Source organism: Eschrichtius robustus, chromosome 7, assembly GCF_028021215.1.
Source record: "Eschrichtius robustus isolate mEscRob2 chromosome 7, mEscRob2.pri, whole genome shotgun sequence".
NCBI lineage: Eukaryota > Metazoa > Chordata > Mammalia > Artiodactyla > Eschrichtiidae > Eschrichtius > Eschrichtius robustus.
The window spans coordinates 331,454-356,180 of NC_090830.1; the positions used below are offsets into that span (position 1 = coordinate 331,454).

Sequence of the window (24,727 nt, forward strand, 5' to 3'; positions counted from 1 at the left end):
AAAGGGGCTGTACCCTCCTTGAGGACCAACGGCACTTCAACAGCCATTATCACTTTGAAAAATCATTTTTTTCCACTGTATATTTTCTAATGGGTCCAGAAGAGAAATAATATGGGGAGAGAAATATTGCACTATTGTGAACTTCAAAAATATTACATAAATTATAAGTATCCAATGTGACCACTTTAAAGGAGAGGTGTCATTATAAAATAATTGCAGCTAAAGGCAGCCCTATTCCCTCTAATTTTTATATATTCAGCACAAAAAGTCCATTAATAAGGGAATTATGTTTGCAATAAAATGTTAAGTGGAAATACCTACCCTCCACCTCAGAATTCTAAATCATGCAAAATATGGGCACAAGTATGCAGTATGGTTATAGTTAGGGAAAAATATTAAAAAATGAGAACAGTGTAATGTTTAGGCAGATGAGTGATTTTTTTCTGTTTTTCAAAAATTTCTTTATATTACAAAATTAGTCATAGATAGTATAGTGAAGTTTTAATTGTAACATAGTATACTATAAGAATTTCTGATCCATTTCTTGATCATTTTTCCAGTATCTAAATCACTTACTCCCATAAATAAAAGAAAAACTATTTCTACATTTTGAGGGCATAAACAGGGAATTATAGTCACTTGTCAATAACAATACAAAAGATATTGAGATTTTGTTTAAATTAATAATGCCTTTTCAGAAACCATGGAGGACAGCACTGGGATGCCATATTCAAAGTTTTGAGAGAAAAAAAGTTTCAAATGTGTATTGACTATCCAGCAAAACTGTCCTTTAAAGAACAAATTCAGACATACAAAGATTTTTAAAAACTAAGAATTTGTCACTAGCAGCCCTCCCCTATAACAAATACTAAAGGAAGTCATTCCAGCTGAAAGGAAAGGATACTGGACAGTAAATATAATAGAACCCATGTGAACAAATAAAGAGCACTGTAAGGTCATTAAATAGGGAAATATAAAAGAAAATTTTAAAAATGCTTTGTTTATTTTCTTCCATTTGGTTTATACAATATTAAGCTAAAAAGTATTTAAAAAATGAAGACAGGTTCTAGTCTGAGGAGGAAAATACGTGTGGAAAGAGCAGTCTTAGTCAATAAGTTGGAAGGGCGTTACCATCCACAAGGTAATTCTATATCCCAGTATTTTAGATCCTATTCTCTACAGAATTGTATGTACACTGTCTGTTAAAATTGGTTCTAAAAATCAAAGAGAAGGTAACAGAAAGATAATGATGAGAAAGCAAAAGTCAAAGTGATTAAAAAGCATTCTGTAGAATATTTCACATCATTAGCAGAAGTGTTCCTGCCTTCAGGTAACTCTGAGTTCTCGGGGTTTGAATTTGGATGAGCCCAGAACATCCATTTAAGAAACTAAGAACACTGTAAGGGCTGACTGGGCGGGAGGGCTGGGACCAAATCTAACACATTCAAGCTCTGGAAAGAATCCTTCAGCTGAGAAGCAGCTTCCCGAGCTGGCCTCACACAGAGCTCACTTACATCCAAGGGCACTAGAGAATCTGAATGTCTGCTCAAGTATCCAAGTCTATAGTTGGCATCTGTAAAAAGGGACCCTGAATGTATGACTAATTCTAACTTCTTTATACCCAAACGATTCTGCCTCTGTTTAAATACTTCATATCCTGGTTATATATTACATTAGTTACTATATTTTGTGTTAAATAAGGGGAATTTACCGTGCTTATCAGCATCTTTGTATAAAACCTCAACCTATCCTCTTCACATTTTTAAATTAAGAATTCAAAAACATAATCAGCAATGCTTTATAATCTTACAAGCATACAAACAATCTTTTATGGAACAATTTTTATGCTACTGTTCAATAATGAATAGCCATGAAGCTCTATTTCTTGTTGATCTTTGACATACTACATTATAACTGCAGATAAGGTTAGTCCCCAGTTTTTAGGGAAATGGCTTTTCCCTATGGACATTTAACACAATCTGATCAAGCCTAGAATGGAATTGATTGCATTTGCATTAAGTGAAAAATACATTTTAGTGGTTTTAAGATTAAAGCAATATATATTTATTGAAGAATGTTTGTAACAGAGAAAAATATAAAAAAGAAAGATTATTTGTAACCCATCACCGTAACTACCTATATATATTTATGTATTCTTTTAGCCTTTTCTTACTCATCATACTTTTAGAGCAGGGTTTCTCGACTTCAGCACTAACGCTATTTTGGGCTAGATAATTCTGTGTGTGTGTGGGGAGATGCCGTCCTGTGCTTTGTAGGATATTAAGCAGCGTCCTTGTCCTCTACCTGAGATGCCAGTGGCAGCACCCCCCCTCTAAGTTGTGACAACCCACAACGTCTCCAGACATTGCCAAATGTCCCTTGGAGGGCAAAACTGCCCCCAGTTGAGAACCATTGTTTTAGAGTATAAGGGGTTTTAGAAGTCAGTTTTTACCCCTTCATTTTACGGGTAAGAAAATAAATACTTAGAGAGATCAGTGCAGATGACTGCCCCAAATCTCACTGCTAATTAGTGGCAGAATCAGGGCTAAAAAATGCTGACAACTCAACTGCTATAGGATTCAACTTTCATTAAAATATTGTGCTTTCCTAGATTGCAGAGAAAAAAAATATCATCTTTCTTCTCCAATGGATGATACTAAACAGCTGAATCTCCTCAAATCCTTTCACGAACAGAAAGCCATTAAAACAGACAGCAAGATGTCAGGATTTCTGACCTAATCATCATCACTTACAGTCAATAAGATTTCAGAAATTTTAACTTTAATACTCTCATTTCTGTGATAATTGATTTTTTATAATATCTGCCAAAGGATTCACCAAGAAGAGGCTGCCAAAGAAAATCCCAAGAGATGGTTAATACGACTAATAGTACTTTTCTTCATCTGTCCTTCGTCCGGCAGGAGTGTTGCTCATCTGTACAAAAGCCACCGGCATTTCTCATGTGAAAGCTATGGGATGTTGAACATCCTCAGTAAAATCCTTGAAGCTCCTTCATATGCTTGTGCTTTGCTCAGTCAAAATAAACTTGTACACTGACCTTGGTAACAGATGCCTGGTAATGAGGTCACAGAACTGAGTAACATTTTCAGAAAATTGCTTTACGGTGTAATAAATGTTCTGATTAGATTCCTATTTTCATCTTTAACATGCTCAGGCGGTTCAACCTGGGAAAACTAGTCAGCGGTACTGCTGATCTTTAAAGGTCACACTGAGAGTCCAATATTTTTAGCCTGAAAGATATTTTTAACAAACCATATATTGCAAAAAAAATGTTTAATAATTCTCAAGTCTTTCTATTAGCTTTCTTGCAGTTTCTCCTTAAGCTTGACCTATTTCCTATTTCAGTTTCAATTTACTCTTCCGTATGAAGTGTCTGGTTCAGTGATTCTTCCATCACACCGCCTTTCTTTGACATCTCCAGAGATGAAACTAATTTCCCCTACTTTAAAATAGGCACAGTAAAACTTGAGGCAAATAGTGTTAACATTATGCTGTGTTCAGCATATTTAACGACTATTTCTAATGAATAAATATCCAGTACGGTTGATGCCAACATTCCTGTGCTCATGAGGAGAATGGTGAGGGTTGCCTCATACAGTGAGCTTGATAACAAAAGGATCACGAGATCACAAACAAAAGAGAGCATTCCAAAGTGAATTCAAATTACAGGATGTGTGTTTGTTTGTTTTGCAGTGGTAACTTAAATGACTTTTATGATCTCTGTTTCCTGCCTTTGAAGTGGGGAGGTGGTTTTGATTTGTTAAATGTATAAATAAAAACAAACATTGAACAACAAAGAAGCCAGAGAAACATAGAATTACTTTTATAGCCTTTCTACAGCAAAGTGTTTCTGTGAGATGATGCTTATTTTTATTTTATTTTTTATTTATTTTTTTTGTCTGCACCGCGAAGCTTGTGGGATCTTAGTTCCCCGACTAGGGATTGAACCCTGGCCCTCAGCAGTGAAAGCGCGGAGTCCTAACCACTGCACTGCCAGGGAATTACCAGATAATGCTTATTTTCATAGTGGAGGGCAAGGGGTAGGCTCTAAGCAACCAAAGATGAGGTAAAATTTTCAGTTAGTGAATACACATTCAGCTTGACAGTAGTAGCCTGTGAGGGTAAGGACTGTATCTATTTTGTTCATCGCTGCATCCCAAGCACCTACCATATGGTAGGCATTAAATACATACATAGGGACTTCCCTGGAAGTCCAATGGGTAAGACTCTGGCTCCCAATGCAGGGGGCCCGGGTTCGATCCTTGGTCGGGGAACTAGATCCCACATGCTGCAACTAAGACCGGGTGCAGCCAAAATAATTAAATAAATAAATAAATAAATAAATAAATAAATAAATAAATATTAAAAAACATACATACATATAGATGTTAAATACATTAAATACATACATGTTGAATAAATATATCGTATGTTAAATACTGATGGCAGCAAAGTATGTATAAAATAAAAATAAATGAGAAGGGAACCAGGATAAGATGATCTAGTTGGGGTTTCTGATTCCTCACACAGAGTTTGGCGGTAGTAAGTCAAAATAAGATAAATATCCTACAAAATAGTGACAATATGTAGGGAGGTGTCTCACAGAGTATGTAGGATTATAAACTATATTTAAGTGTTAAAGTGAACAGGGCAGGGACTTCCCTAGTGCTGCAGTGGTTAAGAATCCGCCTGCCAAAGCAGGGGACGTGGGTTCGCACCCTGGTCCAGGAAGATCCCACATGCTGAGGAGCAACTAGGCCCGTGCACCACAGCTACTGAGCCTGCGCACTATAGCCTGCGAGCCACAACTACTGAGCCCGCGTACCACAATTACTGAAGCCGGCGCGCCTAGAGCCCATGCTCCACACAAGAGAAGCCACCGCGATGAGAAGTCCACGTACCGCAAAGAAGAGCAGCCCCCGCTCGCCCACCGCAACTAGAGAAAGCCCACGCACAGCAACGAAGACCCAATGCAGCCAAATAAAGAAAAAAAAAGAAGAGGGCAAATGGGATTTGTGTGCTTCTATGTTTCCTAAAACAATGTTCTAAAATGTGTACATTTTCTAAGCAATTTTTGATGTCGAAAGTTAATTTTTAGTTTTTTGCCATAGAATCACGTTGAATGTTGCTTTTAAGTATGGAAAACTCAGAAAGCATCTTCTTTGGGGTGTAAATAAATACATGTACTTCATTTGTAAAGTTAAATAATGCTAAATTTTGTAACAAAAGAAAGCAAGAAGCCCTCTGTCCCCTTCTCTCCATCCCCCTGCAGGCAACCACTTTAAAACCTCTACTTTCATATACAGCAGCGGAGGACTTTAGTTCTCTTCCACCTCATTTTCTCCTCCTCGCCATCCTCCCAATTGAGAAGTTAAGTAAATCACCGATGGTTACTTAGAAAGTCACACTCAGCACTTTCTGGATCTGAAACCTGTTTTCCTTCCATATACTACACACCAAAACCAATTATGCTATGGTATTTAAAATAAACCACACTAATTACTACATGCAAAGAAATCCAAAAGCCATAATGCGAATTTTCACAGAAGGCATTCCTTTGATAATCTGGCTTGTAAAACACATCACATGACATTAGTAATTGGCTAAGTAAAATCTTAAGTTTTAAGAACAGAAATTTTTCATGCCTTATTTTGAATAATCAGTTACCTCAAACTGGTTGAAGTATGGGTGCAGAAGTAAGCCAGAAATCCTACCAAGATATTGCCATGGAGAGAGAGAGGGAAAAAACACCAAAGACAGAGAAAGAAAGAATGGTCATCTTTACTAAAGGTGATTTACTCAAAACTATTTTAAGGTTATAAAGTAGGAAAATTATGACAAAATGACAATTTCCAGTATGTTTTATTTACTAACTAGCTCTCATTTCATCATCAATTAAGAGTTTTAAAATATCCAACAATTATAGAAAACACATGTTAAAATGCCTTTAAAATAATCTACTTGTTTTTTTTCTAGTATTACAGAAATAAACAGAACGTAAATTTGTGCCAAAATTTTATAATGATCTGAAGTAAAAAGCCACCCTACTTTTTTCATTGACAATGTGACACTGGATTAAAAAAAAAATAAAAGGTAAATAAAAAATTACCTTCACTGCTGCAGTGACAGCAGCAGTAGCTGCTAAATTTAAACCTTGCCGCCCAAAGTTTACCATAGTCTCATAGCCTCGTTCCTTTGCTTGTACAATATAATCATCAATCTCCTAGAAAAAAAATGAAACCCATAAATATTAATTTTATTTAAAAAGAGTGACAAGAAGCTGAAAACTGGGACTTCTCCCCCTTAACATAATAGTTTCACTCATTTTATAGCATATAGCATGTGATGATATACATTTCTAACAAGTGATTTGTGGAAATAATCTGTACATCTTACCCTTTCCTTTGAAGAAAGTAGTGGATGAAGGAATTTTCTATATATTAAACTTGCTCCTTTGGTATAGGGAGAGAGCAGCCATATGACAAAAGCAATCTTAAGCTCATAGTACAGGGGGAACCTAACGAGAAAAAATTAGAAAAAAACGCCAGTGAAAATAAAGTGCAGACCATGAGGAAATCGCAAAAAAATTTTTTTACAAAGTTCAGTCACTGGGTTAAGTTTTCACATGTAAAAAGTTGTGATCAGGGAAACAACCATGTTTGAATTGACAAAATCTCATTGACTATACAGATCAGAGCAACCTGACCCCCGGAGTGATTCACACCTTCTAGTACAAGATTGCTCTGTTTAGACAAGCACAGCCAAGCTGCCAAACTGACTGTGGCAGTTCAGAGAGGGCATTAATAGCATTTATAACCAGGATAGTAAGGTACACCCACCCTGTCTGCAGAGCGTAGCTGTCATGGCATTACCTCGACACACCTCCAAGCACCAGGAGTCACCTTTATAAGCGTCAAGTGTACAGTGTTACCCCATATACACATCTCCTTCCCTTAGAACTCCCAGAAAACATCCCCTCCGATTTCATTTGGCCAGAACTGCAGCACTTGACAGACCTAAACTGTTCACTTGAAAGGAGAATGGAATTGCCATTGTGGTAACCTGGGAATTAGGGTAATATACCCATGTCCCTTCCCACTTGATTTTTCAGTGCCTTCTCGGTAGGCTGAATACACTTCCTCAAGCAATGACCATGGCTTTAGCCATGTGACCTGCTTTGGGCAACAGAATGTGAGTGTGACATATGTCACATGCAAGGAGACGCTTTAAATGCCCTTTGACTCCCTCACCTCAACACCCCCAACCTCTTGCTTTCAATTTTTGCTTTTGCTTTTTGCCACGAGAACAGCTGCTTCTTCAGCCTTGGTCCTTGAACAAGAAGACACTTAAAACTGAGCTGAGCCCAGCAAAGTTGCAGCCAACCATTTGTCCTCATATAGCTTGAGCAAGAAATGAATGTTTGTTTTTCTAACCCATTGTGCTTTTAGGGTTGTTTGTTGCCACAGCAAAAGTTAACTAATACATCATGAGGGGACCAGCATCTTGTGGTACATGAAGTACTAAGATACATGATAAAAAAAAATCTGGGCTCTTCTGATGAGACAGAAGGGCAGGGGGCAGTGAGGAATGACTCTTATGTAGTCTACAAAGGGTCTCTGCACAGTGCAGTTACAGAGGAGTTTCTGGACTATCATTGCTCGTGGTAAGCTTTTTCTATGTTGTTTACTTTTTAATAGTGTATATATGCTACATCTGCAATCAGGAAAAAAAAATAGAAGTCTTTAAAGAGAGAGCATTGAAATTTAAGAGACCTAGCATGGCTTGGAATCTGTGTTCTGCCACTTAAAAACAAACAAACCCTCCCCAAACCCCTACACCAAAACATAACAGGTAAATAAATGAGCTGTGGGACAGAGGCAGGAAGAGAAAGATTGATGCAGATACAGAGAAGTTGATAAATAAAGGCAGGTTGTTAAGAACATTTAAGTCTGATGACTTCCGTTTTTTCCTAGCAATCCAGTGTGACCTAGTGTGCTATGAGAATATGATGAGAATAGCAAAGTCAGAAAGACAGTTTAAGCAGAGAACAGTAAATGTTTGAAACAGATACAGGAGGGAATGGAAGTAGCCACTGACCAAAAGCAAGTAAAAGGAATGGTGACTTTCAAACTGATACCAATATGAGCAGCTGATTTTTTTCAGCTCAACTGGTAGCCTGGGTAAAGAAGCAAAGAAAAGCAATTGTTGGGCTAATTTAGGATGAAGGTTTGTGCAGCAAAGGCGGTTGAAGATAGTGGCAAGGTAGTAAAAGTTTAAAGAGTTTGAAAGGAGGATTTCTCCAAGTGATGGAAAGGTGTAGATGGAAATGCACTACTGAAATACAGCACAAGGAGATTCAAGTTGTTCCGTTAAGTATTGCTCCTCAGTAAAATGTTAAATCCTTGAGGATATAAACATGTTTTAATTTTGTCCCATGCTGTTTGGAATAGAGCAGTCAAGGAGCTGGTGCTGGGGGGTGTTTCTGTGTGGATTTGACGTCATCCAGTTTGAATGTTTGTAGATGAGACTTTTAAGGATGGGGAGGGAGCGCTAAAACCAGATGCTGTGGGCTTCAAAAGAGGAGTCGTTTAGGAAGTAATCAAGAAAAAACAGTCTGAAGTCATCATTGTGGAAAAAAGATAATGACAACCAACTTTTCTCTATTCCAAGGTAGTGGGAGGTGTGTGGGAGATGGGCAGGGAGTGGCATGTGGGGAGAAGGGTGAGCTGCCTTCACCTGGGGGATTTCATAAGGAAAGTAATGTTCTTGTGGGGAAACCAGATGAAGAAAATGATACAATGGATAATTACGTAGATGGATCAAATTCACTCAGTTAACAGCCAGAGCAGGATAAAAACTCAGGACACCTAATAAAGAGTCTATAGTCTGGCCTTTTGTCAACACTAGAACTTACCAAGCAACTGTCTGATCTGCTACTGTTTCAATCACAGTATAGAGAGCAAAGACAATCCAGTACATCATCCATCGAACCTGGAAACAATAAAAATACATATGAAATAATAGACCAAAGTTATTTGCAACTCTGAAAAACTGTATATATCATATATAGTATGTTGGATTAAATGCAGAAGGCGATGGTTTAATTCTCAACAGGTTTTATGCCCGAGTTCCTCACATCACTACATCAGTAGTCTTGGGATATAAGAATCAAAGAATAACAAATCTCTAGGCTTGACACAATATAATGTAGGAACCGAAATGAGAGAATTGAAAAAATAGGACATGTTTTTCTTAACTGGAAGAAAATCATTTAAAAGATCTTATCTACATGCTTCCTTATGAAGATTACTAGCTATTTAATTATTATACAAATCATATAGTATATGATATGACCACATTTAATCTTTATTAGTCTTTTAAATTTTGCATTCCTTATTTCTCAATATACAGAAACTATTTGGAAACCAAAGAACAATCCTGGGTTTGGTACATCCATAATGCTAGTCACCCACTTTGAAAGTCTAAGGTTAGTGTCTTCTTCCTCTTGCCCTAAATATAAGCCTGTAATCTTTCACATATCCTTTTCCTTCTACTCCAATACCACAAGAGTAGTTGCAATAGACCAAATGTTTGTGTCCCCTCAAAATTCATATGCTGAAATCCTAACCCTGAATGTGTACTACTAGAAGGTGGGGCCTGTGGGAGGTTTTTAGGTCATGAGGGTAGTGTCCTCATGAATGTGATTGGTGTCCTTATAAAAGAGACCCCAGAGAGCTCTCTCTGCTCTTCCACCATGTGAGGACATAGCAAGAAGATGGCCACCATAAACCGGGAAGTGGGCCCTCACCAGACATGGGGTCTGCTGGCACTTTGATCTTGGACTTCTCAGCCTCCTAAACTGTGAGAATAAATTTCTGTTGTTTATAAACCACCTAGACTATGGTATTTTTGTTATAGCAGCCTGAAAGAACTAAGACAGTAGTTCAGGACATTTTTACCTCTTGCCTGGAATAGAGCATCCTAAAAGGTCCTCAAGACTCTGGTATCTCTGTACCAATCCTTTTCATGGAATACTGCCATATTAATTTTATTTTGAACTCATTCTCACAAATGAGTGAGAATATACCTTTCCACCTTCCTAAGCACAGAGACTCTCATCTCTCACGTAGGTTGGATTTTCCTTAAGGGTTAAAATGTCTGCTTTTCAACCTAGGTGTCCATCGATAGATGAATGGATAAAGAAGATGTGGTACATATATACAAAGGAATATTACTCAGCCATAAAAAGAAACAAAATTGAGTTATTTGTAGTGAGGTGGATGGACCTAGAGTCTGTCATACAGAGTGAAGTAAGTCAGAAAGAGAAAAACAAATACCGTATGCTAACACATATATATGGAATCTAAAAAAAAAAAAAAAAAAGGTTCTGAAGAACCTAGGGGCAGGACAGGAATAAAGATGCAAACGTAGCGAATGGACTTGAGGACACAGGGAGGGGGGGAGGATAAGCTGGGACGAAGTGAGAGAGTAGCACTGACATATATACACTACCAAATGTAAAACAGATAGCTAGTGGGAAGCAGCCGCATAGCACAGGGAGATCAGCTTGGTGCTTTGTGACCACCTAGAGGGGTGGGATAGGGAGGGTGGGAGGGAGGGAAACGCAAGAGGGAGGGGATATGGGGATATATGTATACGTATAGCTGATTTCACTGTGTTATACAGCAGAAACTAACACAACATTGTAAAGCAATTATACTCCAATAAAGATGTAAAAAAAAAACATCTCCGCTTTCTCAATAATATAATATAATAATGGCTAACAATAATACACAAAACCATGCCAACTATAGGCCAGGGACTATACTAAGTGCATCACATATATTAATTCACTTATCCCCACAACAACATTATGAAGTAGAAAACATAATTATATGATTATAAGGAAACAGTGGCAGAGAGAGGTAAAATGACTTATTCAAGCTGCCTGACTCTGGAATTGGTGCTATTAACCAATTTTGCCATGTACAGAAAGAAATGTGAGGAATTGCTGAATGTGAGGTCCAAGAATAACCACTACTTCCCTTGTTCTCATCCCAATAAGATGACAAAAAAACAAAAATTAGGTCTCTATAATTAGCTAGAAAATTGACCTATTTAGTTTTAATACAGATGCTTGTTTGGGTATTCCATAAACAATAAGGAACTATAACTCAGGTAGCTTTAACAGTTTTCTATGTACATGGAGAAATCAATTAATAATAGCCATGAATAACTTTTGAAGCAATGTGTTGTGACATATGCATAATAATTTACCCAAGAGCTTAGAAAATTGCCCGAAGCAAATAGTAGGGCACGTTATCTCTATTTAAAATACAACGAAATTGATTTATAAGATTATCATCTCAAATTAAAAAAGAAAGTTAGACCAAATATTCTCTCTAGTTTTTCACTTTTCATGAGTTATCTTAAATCCCTCACTGCTGGCAGTTCCAAGCTTTTGTCCCAATATGGGGATTTTCTTCCAGGGCTAAAATCCTATGTGTTTTTTCTCCCCGCCCCTTTCTATTTAAAGGAAAGTGAGGCTCTCACATGAGTTCATTCATTTAGCTTTTCCAAATCAAACAGTAATTTAGTACTTTTACCGTTCAACTGTATTCACAAGGTTATCCCCTCAAAAAGAAATGAAGAAAAAAAACCCCTGCAAACAAAACAACGCACTTTCATTGAGCTAGAAGGGACCTTGGTGGCGATCAAGTTTTTTGAACTAAATAAGCCTTTATTGAAAAGAATTGTAAAACAATTACAAAAAAAAAACAGCTCTGGGGCTTCCCTGGTGGCGCAGTGGCTGAGAGTCTGCCTGCCAATGCAGGGCACACGGGTTCGAACCCTGGTCTGGGAGGATCCCGCATCCCGCATCCCGCATGCCGCATGCCGCGGAGCGGCTGGGCCCTTGAGCCACAATTGCTGAGCCTGCGCGTCTGGAGCCTGTGCTCCGCAACAAGAGAGGCCGCGATGGTGAGAGGCCCGCGCACCGCGATGAAGAGTGGCCCCCGCTTGCCACAACTGGAGAGAACCCTCACACAGAAACGAAGACCCAACACAGCCAAAAATTAAATAAATAAATAAATTAAAAAAAAAAAAAAAAAAAAAAAGCTTTCTCTAAAAAAAAAAAAACAAAAAACCAGCTCTGGTTGGTCCTCCCCTTCTACCCACTGTCGGACTCTTGAGGAAACTCCAAGAAACCCTACTGCTCCATGGAGCAGAGTTCGAAAATAAGTAACCTGGCAAACTCCTCTCATTTTACTGAGGGCCAAAGTAAGCATGCTGTGCAAGGTCGCCAAGCTGGGAAATGGGTGCAGGAGGGCACAGTCTACTTTGAAGCCTGAACCAGGCAGATTTTCAAACAAGCAGCTGCCATCAGACCAATCTTTTCAGCTCTCTCTTCCCTCTCTGGTACTCAGCCTGGGGATTTCAGTGTAAACTTTACCACCTTCTTTCCTGGGAAAGTGGTGGCTTGAGTTAAATGGTCTCTCTCATAGGAACTTTAGGAAACTTTCAGAAAAATAAATGATTTAAGTCAACACTTGTTATTTTTCATTATTTTATATTTTCATTATTTTACTATTTCACAACCGTCATTATGGTTGTGATCTTCCAAGTGGATAACAACGATAAAAAATACCCTACAAATAGTCATAATTTACCTGTTAATAGGGTTGAGTAGAGGTGAAAGGAACTGCACAGATAGCTAATGTTTGGTGATACTCCCTGAAAGACTACTTCTCAAATAGACTAGAGCTGCTACAGTCCCACAGGTTTCAAAAGCACCTTGGCTTCGGTAAAGTCAAGTGTTAATTCAGTTTTCAAATTTATTTTAAACCCCACCAAATAAATAAGTACTTTCACGTATATAATGTTTATCTCTAAAAAGAAAAAAATTTATTTAGGTTGTGAGAATACGTAATAATGCCAAAAATAAAAAAAGGGAGAAAAGAAGAAAAAGAAGGCTCTATCTTTTTAGTTAAAAAACAACAACAAACTATATACTCAATAGGGTATTCCTAGACATTTTCCTGAGGTATCGGCTACAATTTTATATAAGCAAAACTCCATGGTTCTAATTTAACTTTAATGAATATATTCTTCGACAATCTGCTCTCATAAACTTATGGATTTTTTTGTTCTCCTCATTAGAAAGATGGACCTTAAATATAGTTGAGTCAAGGTAATAATTAAATGAATTCAGTGAGTGTGTGTTATTCATGGGAGCAAGCACAAAGAAAGTTAACCTTGAAAAGATATTGCTTTCTGTTTTCTATTAATGGTTGGGATTTTATACCAAATGAGTACTCAGCAAAGCTTTCATTAAAACTATACCTCAAGGCTGCTCAGACTACTGTTTAAGGTCTAGCCCAAAGGAAATAACAGAAAGAAGTCAAGGAGAGAAAGAAAAGAAGGAAGGAAGGAAGGAGGGAAGGAGGGAGGGAGGAAGGGAGGGAGGGAGGAAAGGAAGGAAGGAAGGAAGAAAGAAAAAAAAGCAAGTCACAAAATTAGAATTATAAATATGTGGAGATAAAATATTCTTTAGATCAACAGAAAACATCAATAACAAAATGCAATATTAAAACAAAAAACTAGTAGGAAAACAATCACATTGATAATCTTATGATTGTATATAACCAAATATAATAGAAATAAGTGTCATTAAAATGTTATGCAAATAAAAGACTGTAACTTAACAGTTAACTGTAATAAAACACAATCTACCTTTAAAATTACTGGAAAAAAAATTTATGATCTTAAGAAAGTGGGAACAAATACTATTTCTTTCCAGTTCAGAAACAATTGGTAAAATCAACAAAACTGTTGTTTAGATATCTTCATGAGAACAATGAGTAATAAGAAAGCTACTCAACTTTTTCTTAAAATTCTCTTTGATTCCAGGGAATTGAATTATCCAGCAAGGTGGAGCTTATACCTATAAGCACTAAGATGGACACACACACATATCCTACTTTTGATTAATCTTTCATATCAAACATAATTTAGACTATTCCTAAGGACTCAGGTGGGATCATCATATATAATACTCATTGACACAACTGTAGCAAACCCTACCTACTTCACATCATGGGAATAGAAACAGGAATATAACAGCTTCTGTCCTCAAGGAGTTAACATTTTACTGGGGAGAAAAGCAGGTAAATAACAGTGATTTTAAAAAATGTTCTTCTGTTTTTTACTACATTAGATGCCCTAGTTCCCAGTATGAGTCAAGAGCACAAGAGTCTGAGGAAAGCTTATTAAAGGGACTATTTATAAAGTTGTGGGTGAGGTTCAGGAAAACCAACAAAGGATAGTAGTTCACCCTTGAGCTAGCGACAGCAGGAACTGACGCTATCCCCTTGGTGTGAAGAAGGGAGGACAGGGAAAGGTTTCATGGGATCCAGACAGGGTAACCGTAGGGGAGAGCTGTAGCCTCAGGTAGAGAGTCACAGCCAACCTGTGGTGGCGGGGAGGAAGCAGGGAGACCAGTACTCTGACTTCATGCTCACCCTGCCTTCTGATCTTCTGCAGGAGCCTCTCATGAGCCAAACCTAAAGGGAAGTCAGACATAATGTACCCTGTAAGGATCGGCCTCCTGGGCCCTAAGTGAGGCAGAGCAAGGAGGAGTGTGGGGAAGAAACTCCCCTGGAGGGGCAGGTGGTAGGTCCCAGCGCCATTCAGCCTGTCAGCTCTTGGAAACATATCAGGAATCAAAGTCATTTCTCACCCCTTCCACAGACACCTCCCCAGTGCAGATGACCATCATCTCCTGTCTGGATTATTCTTATAGTGTCCTAACTGATGACTCTGCTTTTTTGGGTCTTTTGCACACATCACTGAGTGTCTCCTTAATGAGCAGGTCATTCCTTTGCTCAAACCCCTCCGATGGCCCCCCTCAGAATTCTTACCTCAGCCTCCAAGGCCCTGTGGATCTGGCACCAGCTGCCTCTCTGGCCTCATCTTCTCCTCTTCCTCCTACCCCTGTTCTGCTCCAGTCACACTGGCCCTTTACTGTCCTTCCTGTGTACGGTAATGTTCCTGCCTCAGGGCCTTAGTACATGCTATTTCCTTGTTGAAATGCTCTTCCCTCAGTTATCCATGTGGACAGCTTTCTCACTTGCTTCAGGTCTCTGCTCAAATATTTATCCGAGAGGCCTTTCCTGACCACTTGTTTAAAATAACAATGTCGTTCTAACTCCCTTATCATGACTTATTTTTCTCTTTAGCACATATCACATATCATAGACACAGCTAACAAATATTCAATTTTTTTCCTGCCTTTCCTTAGTAGAATGTAAACTCCAAGAGGACAAAGACTTTCATTTTTTTCACTACTAAATCCTCTGTGCCTGCAGAGAAGGTGCTCAATAAACATATGAATTGTTGCATGAATATGGGGCTGCACAGAGCTTAGTGTGCTCCTTTACATCAGGACTGCAAAAGGCTGGACAGTAGACAAGAGGTAAAGACATGACAATTAAATATAGAGGAGTCTTTTAAGAGACCTGGTTTAAAAAGAAAAAAAGGGGAAATAAAAAATAGCATGAGGCAAAAGGAAAGCATGTGTACAGCCTCAGGGACTGAATATTTTACTGGAGAGATAATGAGATTCAAATTATGAGAAAGCAGGAATACTTAATGGAACAAGATCTTGAATGAGACAGACAAGAATAATATTAGAAAGAAGAGTGGGATCAAGAAAGAAGCAGGGGGACTTCCCTGGTGGCACAGTGGGTAAGACTCCACACTGCCAATGCAGAGGACCCAGGTTCGATCCCTGGTCAGGGAACTAGATCCCACATGCATGCCGCAACTAAGCGTTCGCATGCCACAACTAAGAAGCCCACGTGCCACAACTAAGACCCAGCACAACCAACCAACCAAATAAATAAATAAATAAATAAATGTTTTTTAAAAAAAAAAAAAAGAAAGAAAGCAGCAGGGATGCATCTTCCCCTGGGATAGAAGGAGAAGAAAAGAAGAGTGGCCATGTTGGGAAGAGGGCTGAAGTGGTTCATAGTTGAGGACCTCTATCTTTACTCTGCAGTAGGAGGGCAGGTCATCTTTTAAAGCTGGGGATGGGTGGGAAGGAGAGTGGACTTGATAAGAGTAGTAAAGGTTTTTAAAAGTTGTCTATATGGATGGAAAAAGGACCTGCCTAGTGTAGAGATGGAATAGGTTATGTGACCAAGGATGCTCTCCACTGCTCTGGGTGTCAGAGCTAGGGGGCTGCAAAGAAAGGTCTAGGATGGTGAAACAAGACAGGGGTGGAGGTGACAGCTTGCTGTCCATAAAAAGACAGAATAACGGAGTGGCGGCTGGGGAGTGGCCCAGGAGGGCCTGTGCTTCTCAGTCTAACCTCTGAGGGAGGAAGGGCCATGTGTCCTGTTCTCACTGAACAGAATCTTAGGCTTTTGAGTAGGGCTGGGTCTCCCCCACAGGCTCTCTCCCTTCCTGCGGCTGGGAGGGCAGGGGGCAGAGCAACCTTGAAATCTATTTGTTCAAGATGGGCAGGGCTCTAGTTCTTCTTACACGGTTGCTTGAGAAGCATTTCTTGCTGAAGTCAACACTAACCTGGACGGTCATGTGAGAGAGAAAAACATCTCTGTATTCCCTCAGCCATTGCATTTTTTCCCCACATTTTGTAATTACAGCAGCTTAGCCTACCCTAATATAAAAGGCTATTCTCTAATCTCTATGGAGAGTGAGAGAGCAAGGCCATAGTAGCCATGGTTCCAGAACTAGGTGGACATTGGTCACAGTGCCATTGGCTGCCATCTGTGACATAGCTAATGTCCTGGTTGGCAGTGATGGGTGCTACTACCGCAGTGATGGGTGCTACTACCACAGTGATCTGGAAATGGAGAAGAGGACTATCCTTTTAAGAAACGCTGGCTGAGATATCCCCAGGGGACTCTCAGAAGTATTGGGGAAGAAACTGGAGGATAGGCAAGATTGATATTCTCATGCAGCAGATTGGGGCAGAGCCAGAGAAATACTATTTCAAATTACTATTGTGATCCTTTGGCAAGTGTGGCTTCTATCTGGGTGAATTTGGTATCATCTGTATTGTCAGTATATGTGACTTAAGGCAATCCCCTGCTACTTTCAGTAGGCCAAGGAATCAGATAAATAAGCTTGTTAGAAATATGCATAAAGTTTAAAGTCATTATATTCTAAGTGGTAGGCCAAGATATCCAAAAAATAAAATGCATAGAAGTCTGTGGGAAGACTACATGAAAAAAGTTGTTCAACGGTCTATTTTGCCTACTTTGCTTTGTTTTCTTTCCCAGGAGTACACCTAATGCCTACTACAGTACCTGGTACAAAATAAACGCTCAAAAATATTTATTTAAAGAATTAGTGACCTGGGCTAACTTATAAGCAAGAATATAATTTCCATTTTCCCTAATTATTTGGTAATAAAGTTCTTTTGAAGTGGTCACAATGAAATGGCAATCATTTATCAATTTTGGGACACTTTACCCACTATATGTTTCATGACTACAAAAATGTGATGAATGTTTTAATTAAAAATACAATATTTATAAATAAAAGATTACTCAAATAGAATGTTAAAATCACTTAAATATCAAAATGAATTTATTTTCTAAGAAAATATACTCCTGTAATTAGGCAAGTTCTTCTGAAAATTATGGAGTCAACTGTGATATAAAACCATAGTACCTAAAATTACATTCTGGTTTACATAGTGCATGGATCAGATTATCCTACTTAACAGGCCGGCACTTGCTTTATTACTCAGAATCCATAAGGCCTTTATAAAGACTTAGCATTTCGGAAACCCAGACAGTCATGTGATCGTGTTCTTGCTTTACTCTCTGAAAGGAATTAGGATAGTTTAAGCCTGAGTGAATACTGTAAAATGAACGTACTCATAGGCTAAATTTACTATCAAAAGACCATGCTCCTTTTAATAGATATGCATTTACCTACCCCTGATGCCAAAAGAAAAGTAGGTCTCATTTCATGGGTTTTAAACATTTTTCAACAAAACAAGTTTTTATGATTTAACATTCTTAGACAAAATTTTTAATGAAATTGATTTAGATCCCAGGACAAACAATAAAGCAAACAAAAAGTGAACTGTGACTGTAAAATAATCCTCATGATTTCCATCACAGAAGTTGAGACCAATGCACAGGCGTATTTATATACGGGAATATCATGTTCTGGTGGGAGGCTCGTTGCTATAGATTTGCAAGAGTTATGGAATAGTGGTCAGGGCATATTCATTAAAAAGCATTTTTCTTAAATTGTATCTTTATATGTTATTCTTGCTATGCTATGAGCGTTGTGATATTATGATAGCAATGATATTAACAATGATGTACGTTAAGTCAGCGGTCCCCAACCTTTTTGGTGCCAGGGACCGGTTTCGTGGAAGACAATTTTTCCACGGACGGGGGTGGGGGATGGTTCAGGCGGTAAAGCGAGCGATGGGGAGCCATGGGGAGCGGCATAATGAAGCTTCGCTGGCTCACCCGCCGCTCACCTCCTGCTGTGCGGCCGGGTTCCTAACAGGCCGTGGACCGGTACCGGTCTGCTGCCCGGGGGTTGGGGACCCCTGTGTTAAAAGATATAACTGTACTAAATGATACTTGCACAATGAAAAAAAAAAGGTGATATATTAATTTGACAAATATTACTCAGGGCCTATTACAAACAAAACCTGTTGACATGAAATAGTCATAAACCCGGATGTCAAGGCATTCCTACCCCCAAGAAGCTTTCATGGGAGGGATGAGTAAAATAAGACATATAAAAGGATAATAATAAGTGATTGCCAACACTTGTGTGTTGGATCCAGCATATAACTACTAATATTTTTAATATATTATATATAATTCATTTGCCTTGTATGAATGAAATTTCTTCATTTCCAAAGGAAAGCCTTCTCTAACTGCCTCTACCCCCCTCCAAAGGTCATATATAATTTTTGTGCACGCTACTTTCTCTTTGTGGTGTATCTGTGAAACGGTTTGTATAACATCTGTCTCTGCTTTTTGACTCTAACAACCAATGGGGCCTGAAATTGTCTTGTTCATCATCATGTTCCCAGGACCTAGCACCCCTGTGCCTAGTAAAGCAAACACAGGGGGAGCCTTTTACTTAACAGTTTCTTAATTTTAAGATCTGAATTGATGTAAGATTCAAACAGGTAACTCTGGACTGCAAACAGCAATTTATAACATACAGCATAGTCTATTTTGTCAAAGTTGTTTTCAAAGTTTTCAGAGATTAAACAACTTTCCAATGTCTCTTAATTTTAGATTCTTTGAATCATAAAGCAATTAATGCTGGTTTTTAAGAAAAAATGAAAAATTACACATGCCTAATGATTTCAATTATAACCACACTAAGTAATTCCAGGGCATAAAATGCTAAAATATGCTTCACTGGAAAAAAATATCCTTGCTGAGTCTGAAAAGAAATAAACACTGCTGAATTTCAGACCACCCAAAGAGAACTTTATTTTCTGACCATTATTAGTTATTCCCTCAAGTCAGTTCACCCAAAACACTCATTCTGTACCACATTTCAGAGACAACAGACAGATCTTCTAACAGAGATTTCTTTAGAAACAGTAACGAATTGAAAAGATTTCTCCTGTTTCACTAACATTATGCAATAATTTGGTTACTTCATAATGATTTTTCCCCATTAAAAACAAAGGAACAAAATGTGAGAAATCAAATAGAAAAACTCCCTCTTTTATTCAACCCAGATGGCTCGATTATGGGATTTTTCCCAGAGCTGTGCTAAGTTAGAAGCATGCTTGAAAATAAGCTAGTTGAATTTCAATCCACAGTGAACAGAGACCTTGGTTGAAATAGTTTTTTTTTCTTTTTTCTTTAAAAAGAGGGAGCATGCGTTGGAGGTGAATATGTTAAGACTAGGATTAATTTGGACTTCCTTGACTTTGGGGTACTTCTTCCCCCACTGCCCCACTGTCTTAACTTTATAGCTTTCCAGGACTTGGATGTTTGGGAGTCGGTTATACTTTCAGATGCTGAACTTGCAGCAACGTGGTTTACCTGCAGTTTCCAGACGTCACTGCCAAAGACCTCACAGAATATCCTGTTGTTTTGAGGAAGAAAGCCTCACATTATACAGATGTATCTGGTGTTAAAATCAATTAAAATGGGGCAGACTGTAACTAGAAATGGATACTCTTTCACAAGACTGCCTTGGTCTTCCTCAATGTTCTTGAATCACAGAAGCCCCATGTATCTCATCCCTCACTTCAGTAGTTTGAGAAACTTGAGAGAAGGAAAAAGTGCAAAAATGTTTAAAAACTAGATGATAATTAATTTAAAAGGGGTGTTGAAAAGAAGGTGTAAAAAGCAGGAATTGCTTACAGGAACTGTTCCCGGGAGCAGAATTTAGGAAGGAATGACCTCTTAGTTCAAAATAACTCTCTGCATCCACACTGGCTGAGAATTTGCACTTCACTTTTTGTATTATTTAAAGTCCTATTGATTTATGTGGGATAATAAATATCTAACAGAGATACCGTTCCACTTTTGATAGAACCACACAATTTCTCAGGATTTTAGCCTGGGACAGAGCCTATCCAGACAGAGAGGAGTAAACGGGGCTCAATGGCCATCCTAATTGTCATGTTTCCATGCTAGATTGTCCTCCTACCTTCTTTATTCCCTTAGTGTTCCCAGAGTCTTGGCCCATTACATTTCTTATTTGAGGCATTCCCAAGGGCTGGCACCACTTCTTAGGCACCTAGGTCCTCCATTTCCTCTTGCATCTTCACGTGGTCAATTCCACCTTGCTATTTCAACAAGTGAACTAACCTAGCCACTAAAAGGTATGCTTTTTACTCCAGGTGCCCGGCAGGACTATGACTGACACAGTAAATGAAAATTTTCCTTCTTTAGGTAAGATACCACTTTCTATATACAAGTTGTAGCTTTATGTTATAGGCTCAACAGCATGCTTTAACATACAATAACCATTCAAACAGTAAGAGCCAGCCTTTATACCACATGGGAAAACAGCATCTTCTCGAGAAGCAAAGACTGGTAAAAAAAAACCCAAAAGCTCCAGGAAGAATAAATCTGTCATGACTGAAAGTGAGTCTGTGTTATCAAATTACTTTCCTTCAAAAGCATGTGCAGCCAGCCTCACACAGAGAACTGAGGTTCACATTTGGGTGAATGGAGAGAGAGGCAAGTTACAGAGCACTGGATACTTGGGGTAAGGAAGGGATGGATGTGTGCCAGAGTGCAGGATAGTAATGAAGACCCCAAGTAAACACAGTGAGAGGAAGAAAAAAGTGGGAGGAAAGGTACGGGAAGAAAGGTGGATGAGTCTCAAGAAAAACTTCACTGATGTAGAAATTTTGTGTATGGTCAGCCCTACAACATGGAAACTAGGAGAAAGTCCAACTCAATATCCTTACCCCCTTAATAGTATTATACGGTTAATTTTGTTAAAATATTATTTTTCTATGATATACTCCAAGTTGCTAGTCCATTTACATACAGATGTTTTCTAAAACAAACTATTTGTTATTTCGTGCCCATCTGCCTACATAAACTTATACTAAAAAAAGCACAACGTGGTAATTATTCACTTTTCACAATACAATAAGATACCTCTTAATCAATGCTTTTCGATTTGGCTGTGGATACGAATTACTTGGGGATTAAAAAATATTATGTAGATTCCTAGGCCCCATCATCACGTGCAGAGAGAGGGCAGCTAGGTGTTTAAAAGGCAAGCTCCGTAAGTTTTTAATATGTAAGCAGACTTGAGAACATGCACAAAATCCTTGCTACCTGAAATGCGGTCTACAGGCCAGTAGTATTGGCATCATCTGGGCACCTGCCGGAAATGCAAACTCTCAAGCCCAGGCCAGAACTACTAAATTAGAATCTGCATTTTAACAAGATCCCAGGGGGATTCCAATGCTCCTCAAAGTTTGAGAAGCACTGCAGTGGGGGGCTGCTCTGTATTTTTTCTGAAAATATCACTTAGAAGGAGGTGGTATCATTCATGAAAAGAATGTATAAGAAGAGCCTTGGGTTTGGAGAAAAGATGAACTCAGTTTTGCATGATAATTTGTTAGATGTAAACAGTTAAAATGTACCCTTCTTTCATAACACTATTTAGGCACATCATCATTACAAAAAAAAAAAAAAAAAAAAACTGAAAAAAATAGAAGGAACTGAGTCTTTAGCCTGCTTCTCAGAGGCATTGTTTATGGCTATCAGTTGAACAGACAAAAGCTTTGAGTAAACTACCCAGGGAAGGGCAGCCTACAGGCTCTTCTACCCAGAAGTTCCATGTGGAATGTCCCTGTTGTCTACTCATCCTAAGAGCCTGGAGCTATCTGGACACTGACCACTTGATGGAAACTCTCTCTCTCCCCAAGGTGGAAGTGCCCTTAGATTCTTCTCCTTAGGAGTAAATCTAAATCTGCCTTCTACAGAGAGAAAGTAAGAACATTGATGAGCAGGCTGAAATTATAGTCAAACAACATGTCATTGGCAAAAACGTCCTTAATTGGTTCTAATAATTTATTCTGATAATCTTCTTAAGAAGAATATAACATAATAAAACTGAATTGTTAGATCTTCACTTAAAAGATGCTATTGAAAACCTTTGGAAGTTAATATAATATTTTAAAATAAAATTACTCAACTCAATCTACTTCTGTGACTTTTCAAGACCTTTTGATGAATTTTTCCATTTTACCTGCAGAGTTTGGATCTGTGGTTTAAAAAAAAAAGGAATCAGTCTATACTTATCCTGATACACAAGAGACAGACAAAATTTCATATATTTGTATACTTCAATATCTTTTAAATTTTTACAGTTTTTCAAAAGAACTTCATCTTTTTACAATCTATTACATTTCTGAAGTAACATCTCTCTCATGAGCTTTTAAAATTACATGAGGTTTTCTGAAAGATTTTATTTTTCTTACTTAGCTAAAATCTTCAGGAACAACTCTAGCTTTTATATTTTTAGGAGGACCTTTCACGGCTGACAATCTGATTATTACAGCTGTAGTTGGTGAAGCACTATATTACTAAAATTACATAATGGCAAGATGATGTACATAACTGAACATTCCAAAGGTAGATCCTGGTGTTGAGTAAAAGAGGAAACTTCTCTGTTTAAATAGTGTAAACTTTAGCTGAAAAGGAAAAAACTAAAGAAGAGGTATATCTTACATTATTAGAAAACATTCCATTTTTATTTTATTTACTTATTTTTTAAAATTAATTTTTATTGGGGTATAGTTGCTTTACAACGTTGTGTTAGCTTCTACTTCACAGCAAAATGAATCAGCCATACATATACATATATCCCCTCCACTTAGGACACTACAGTGCATTAAGTAGAGTTCCCTGTGCTACAGTATGTTCCCATCAGTTGTCTATTTTATACATAGCATCAATAGTGTATATGTGTCAATCCCAATCTCCCAATTCCTCCCACCCCACCCCTTTCCCCCTTCATATCCGTACATTTGTTTTTTATATCTGTGTCTCTATTTCTGCTTGGCAGTTAAGGTCATCTATACCATTTTTCTAGATTCTACATATATGTGTTAATACATGATATTTGTTTTTCTCTTTCTGACTTACTTCACTCTGTATGACACTCTTTAGGTCCAAAAAAATTTTTTTCTTTTTTAAAATTTTATTTATTTATTTATTTATGGCTGTGTTGGGTCTTCGTTTCTGTGCGAGTGCCTTCTCCAGTTGCGGCAAGCGGGGGCCACTCTTCATCGTGGTGCGCGGGCCTCTCATTATCGCGGCCTCTCTTGTTGCAGAGCACAGGCTCCAGACGCGCAGGCTCAGTAGTTGTGGCTCACGGGCCCAGTTGCTCCGCGGCATGTGGGATCTTCCCAGACCAGGGCTCGAACCTGTGTCCCCTGCATTGGCAGGCAGATTCTCAACCACTGCGCCACCAGGGAAGCCCCCCAAAAAAATTTATTCTAAAATTTTAGAAGGAACTATGTTATGCATTCATTTAAAGCCCTCCATTACACAGTCTTAATTTTCGGTCACTTAAGTTTAGCATTGCTTGCTTAAACCCTTTCTTGTTTATTTTGTCAATCCTTTTTCTACTCTTCTCCATACCTTAAGCTATTTCAAGTGTTTATCTTACTAGACTCATTGAAGGGAACAACTCTTAGATATTGTAATTCTCTTGGTTTTGTTTTTATTTTTATTTCTGCTTTTTTATTGCTTTATCATCCTACTTTCTTTACAGATTCCTTTAATTCTGATATTCTTCTTGCTTTGTGAGTTGAATGTTTCATTATTCTTCCCTCCTGTTCAAAATAAAGGCGTTTAAAGCTATTACATTCAAGAACATAAATTGTAATATGTATTACTGTCATTTTTATTTTTGAATTCGTCTAGTACTGCACTTTTGAACTTCTCTTGTACTCGTTATTTCTCCCTTTTGGAACTTATTGGGGGTTTTCTTCAAAGTAATGAGGTAATGGTTTCTGAACAGATACGGGGGAGGCAGAACATTGGCTGCCTCTGAACACAGTTCTCCTGCAGAGAAGGTGGTGGCAGTTGAGTTTTTTGGTTGCTGTAGCTTTTATGATTTTAAGCTGTTCCATCACTAGGGATTAGGGTGGAGGTGGCTAGGTCTCCCTCCAATTTATTGCTTAACAACATTTCCTTTA

General features: G+C 38.2%; 1 protein-coding gene across 2 annotated transcripts in view; it reads right to left on the reverse strand.

The window, feature by feature from the left end:
• REEP3 (receptor accessory protein 3) overlaps positions 1 to 24,727 on the reverse strand; it is a 97,818-nt gene that overhangs the window by 14,366 nt on the left and 58,725 nt on the right. For both annotated transcript variants that reach the window (XM_068547467.1, XM_068547468.1), the window contains exons 3-5: positions 8,936 to 9,012; positions 6,418 to 6,538; positions 6,131 to 6,244 (exon numbers count right to left, since the gene is read on the reverse strand). In XM_068547467.1, coding sequence (XP_068403568.1) covers positions 6,131 to 6,244; positions 6,418 to 6,538; positions 8,936 to 9,012 — 312 coding nt within the window. The remainder of the gene's footprint in view (positions 1 to 6,130; positions 6,245 to 6,417; positions 6,539 to 8,935; positions 9,013 to 24,727) is intronic.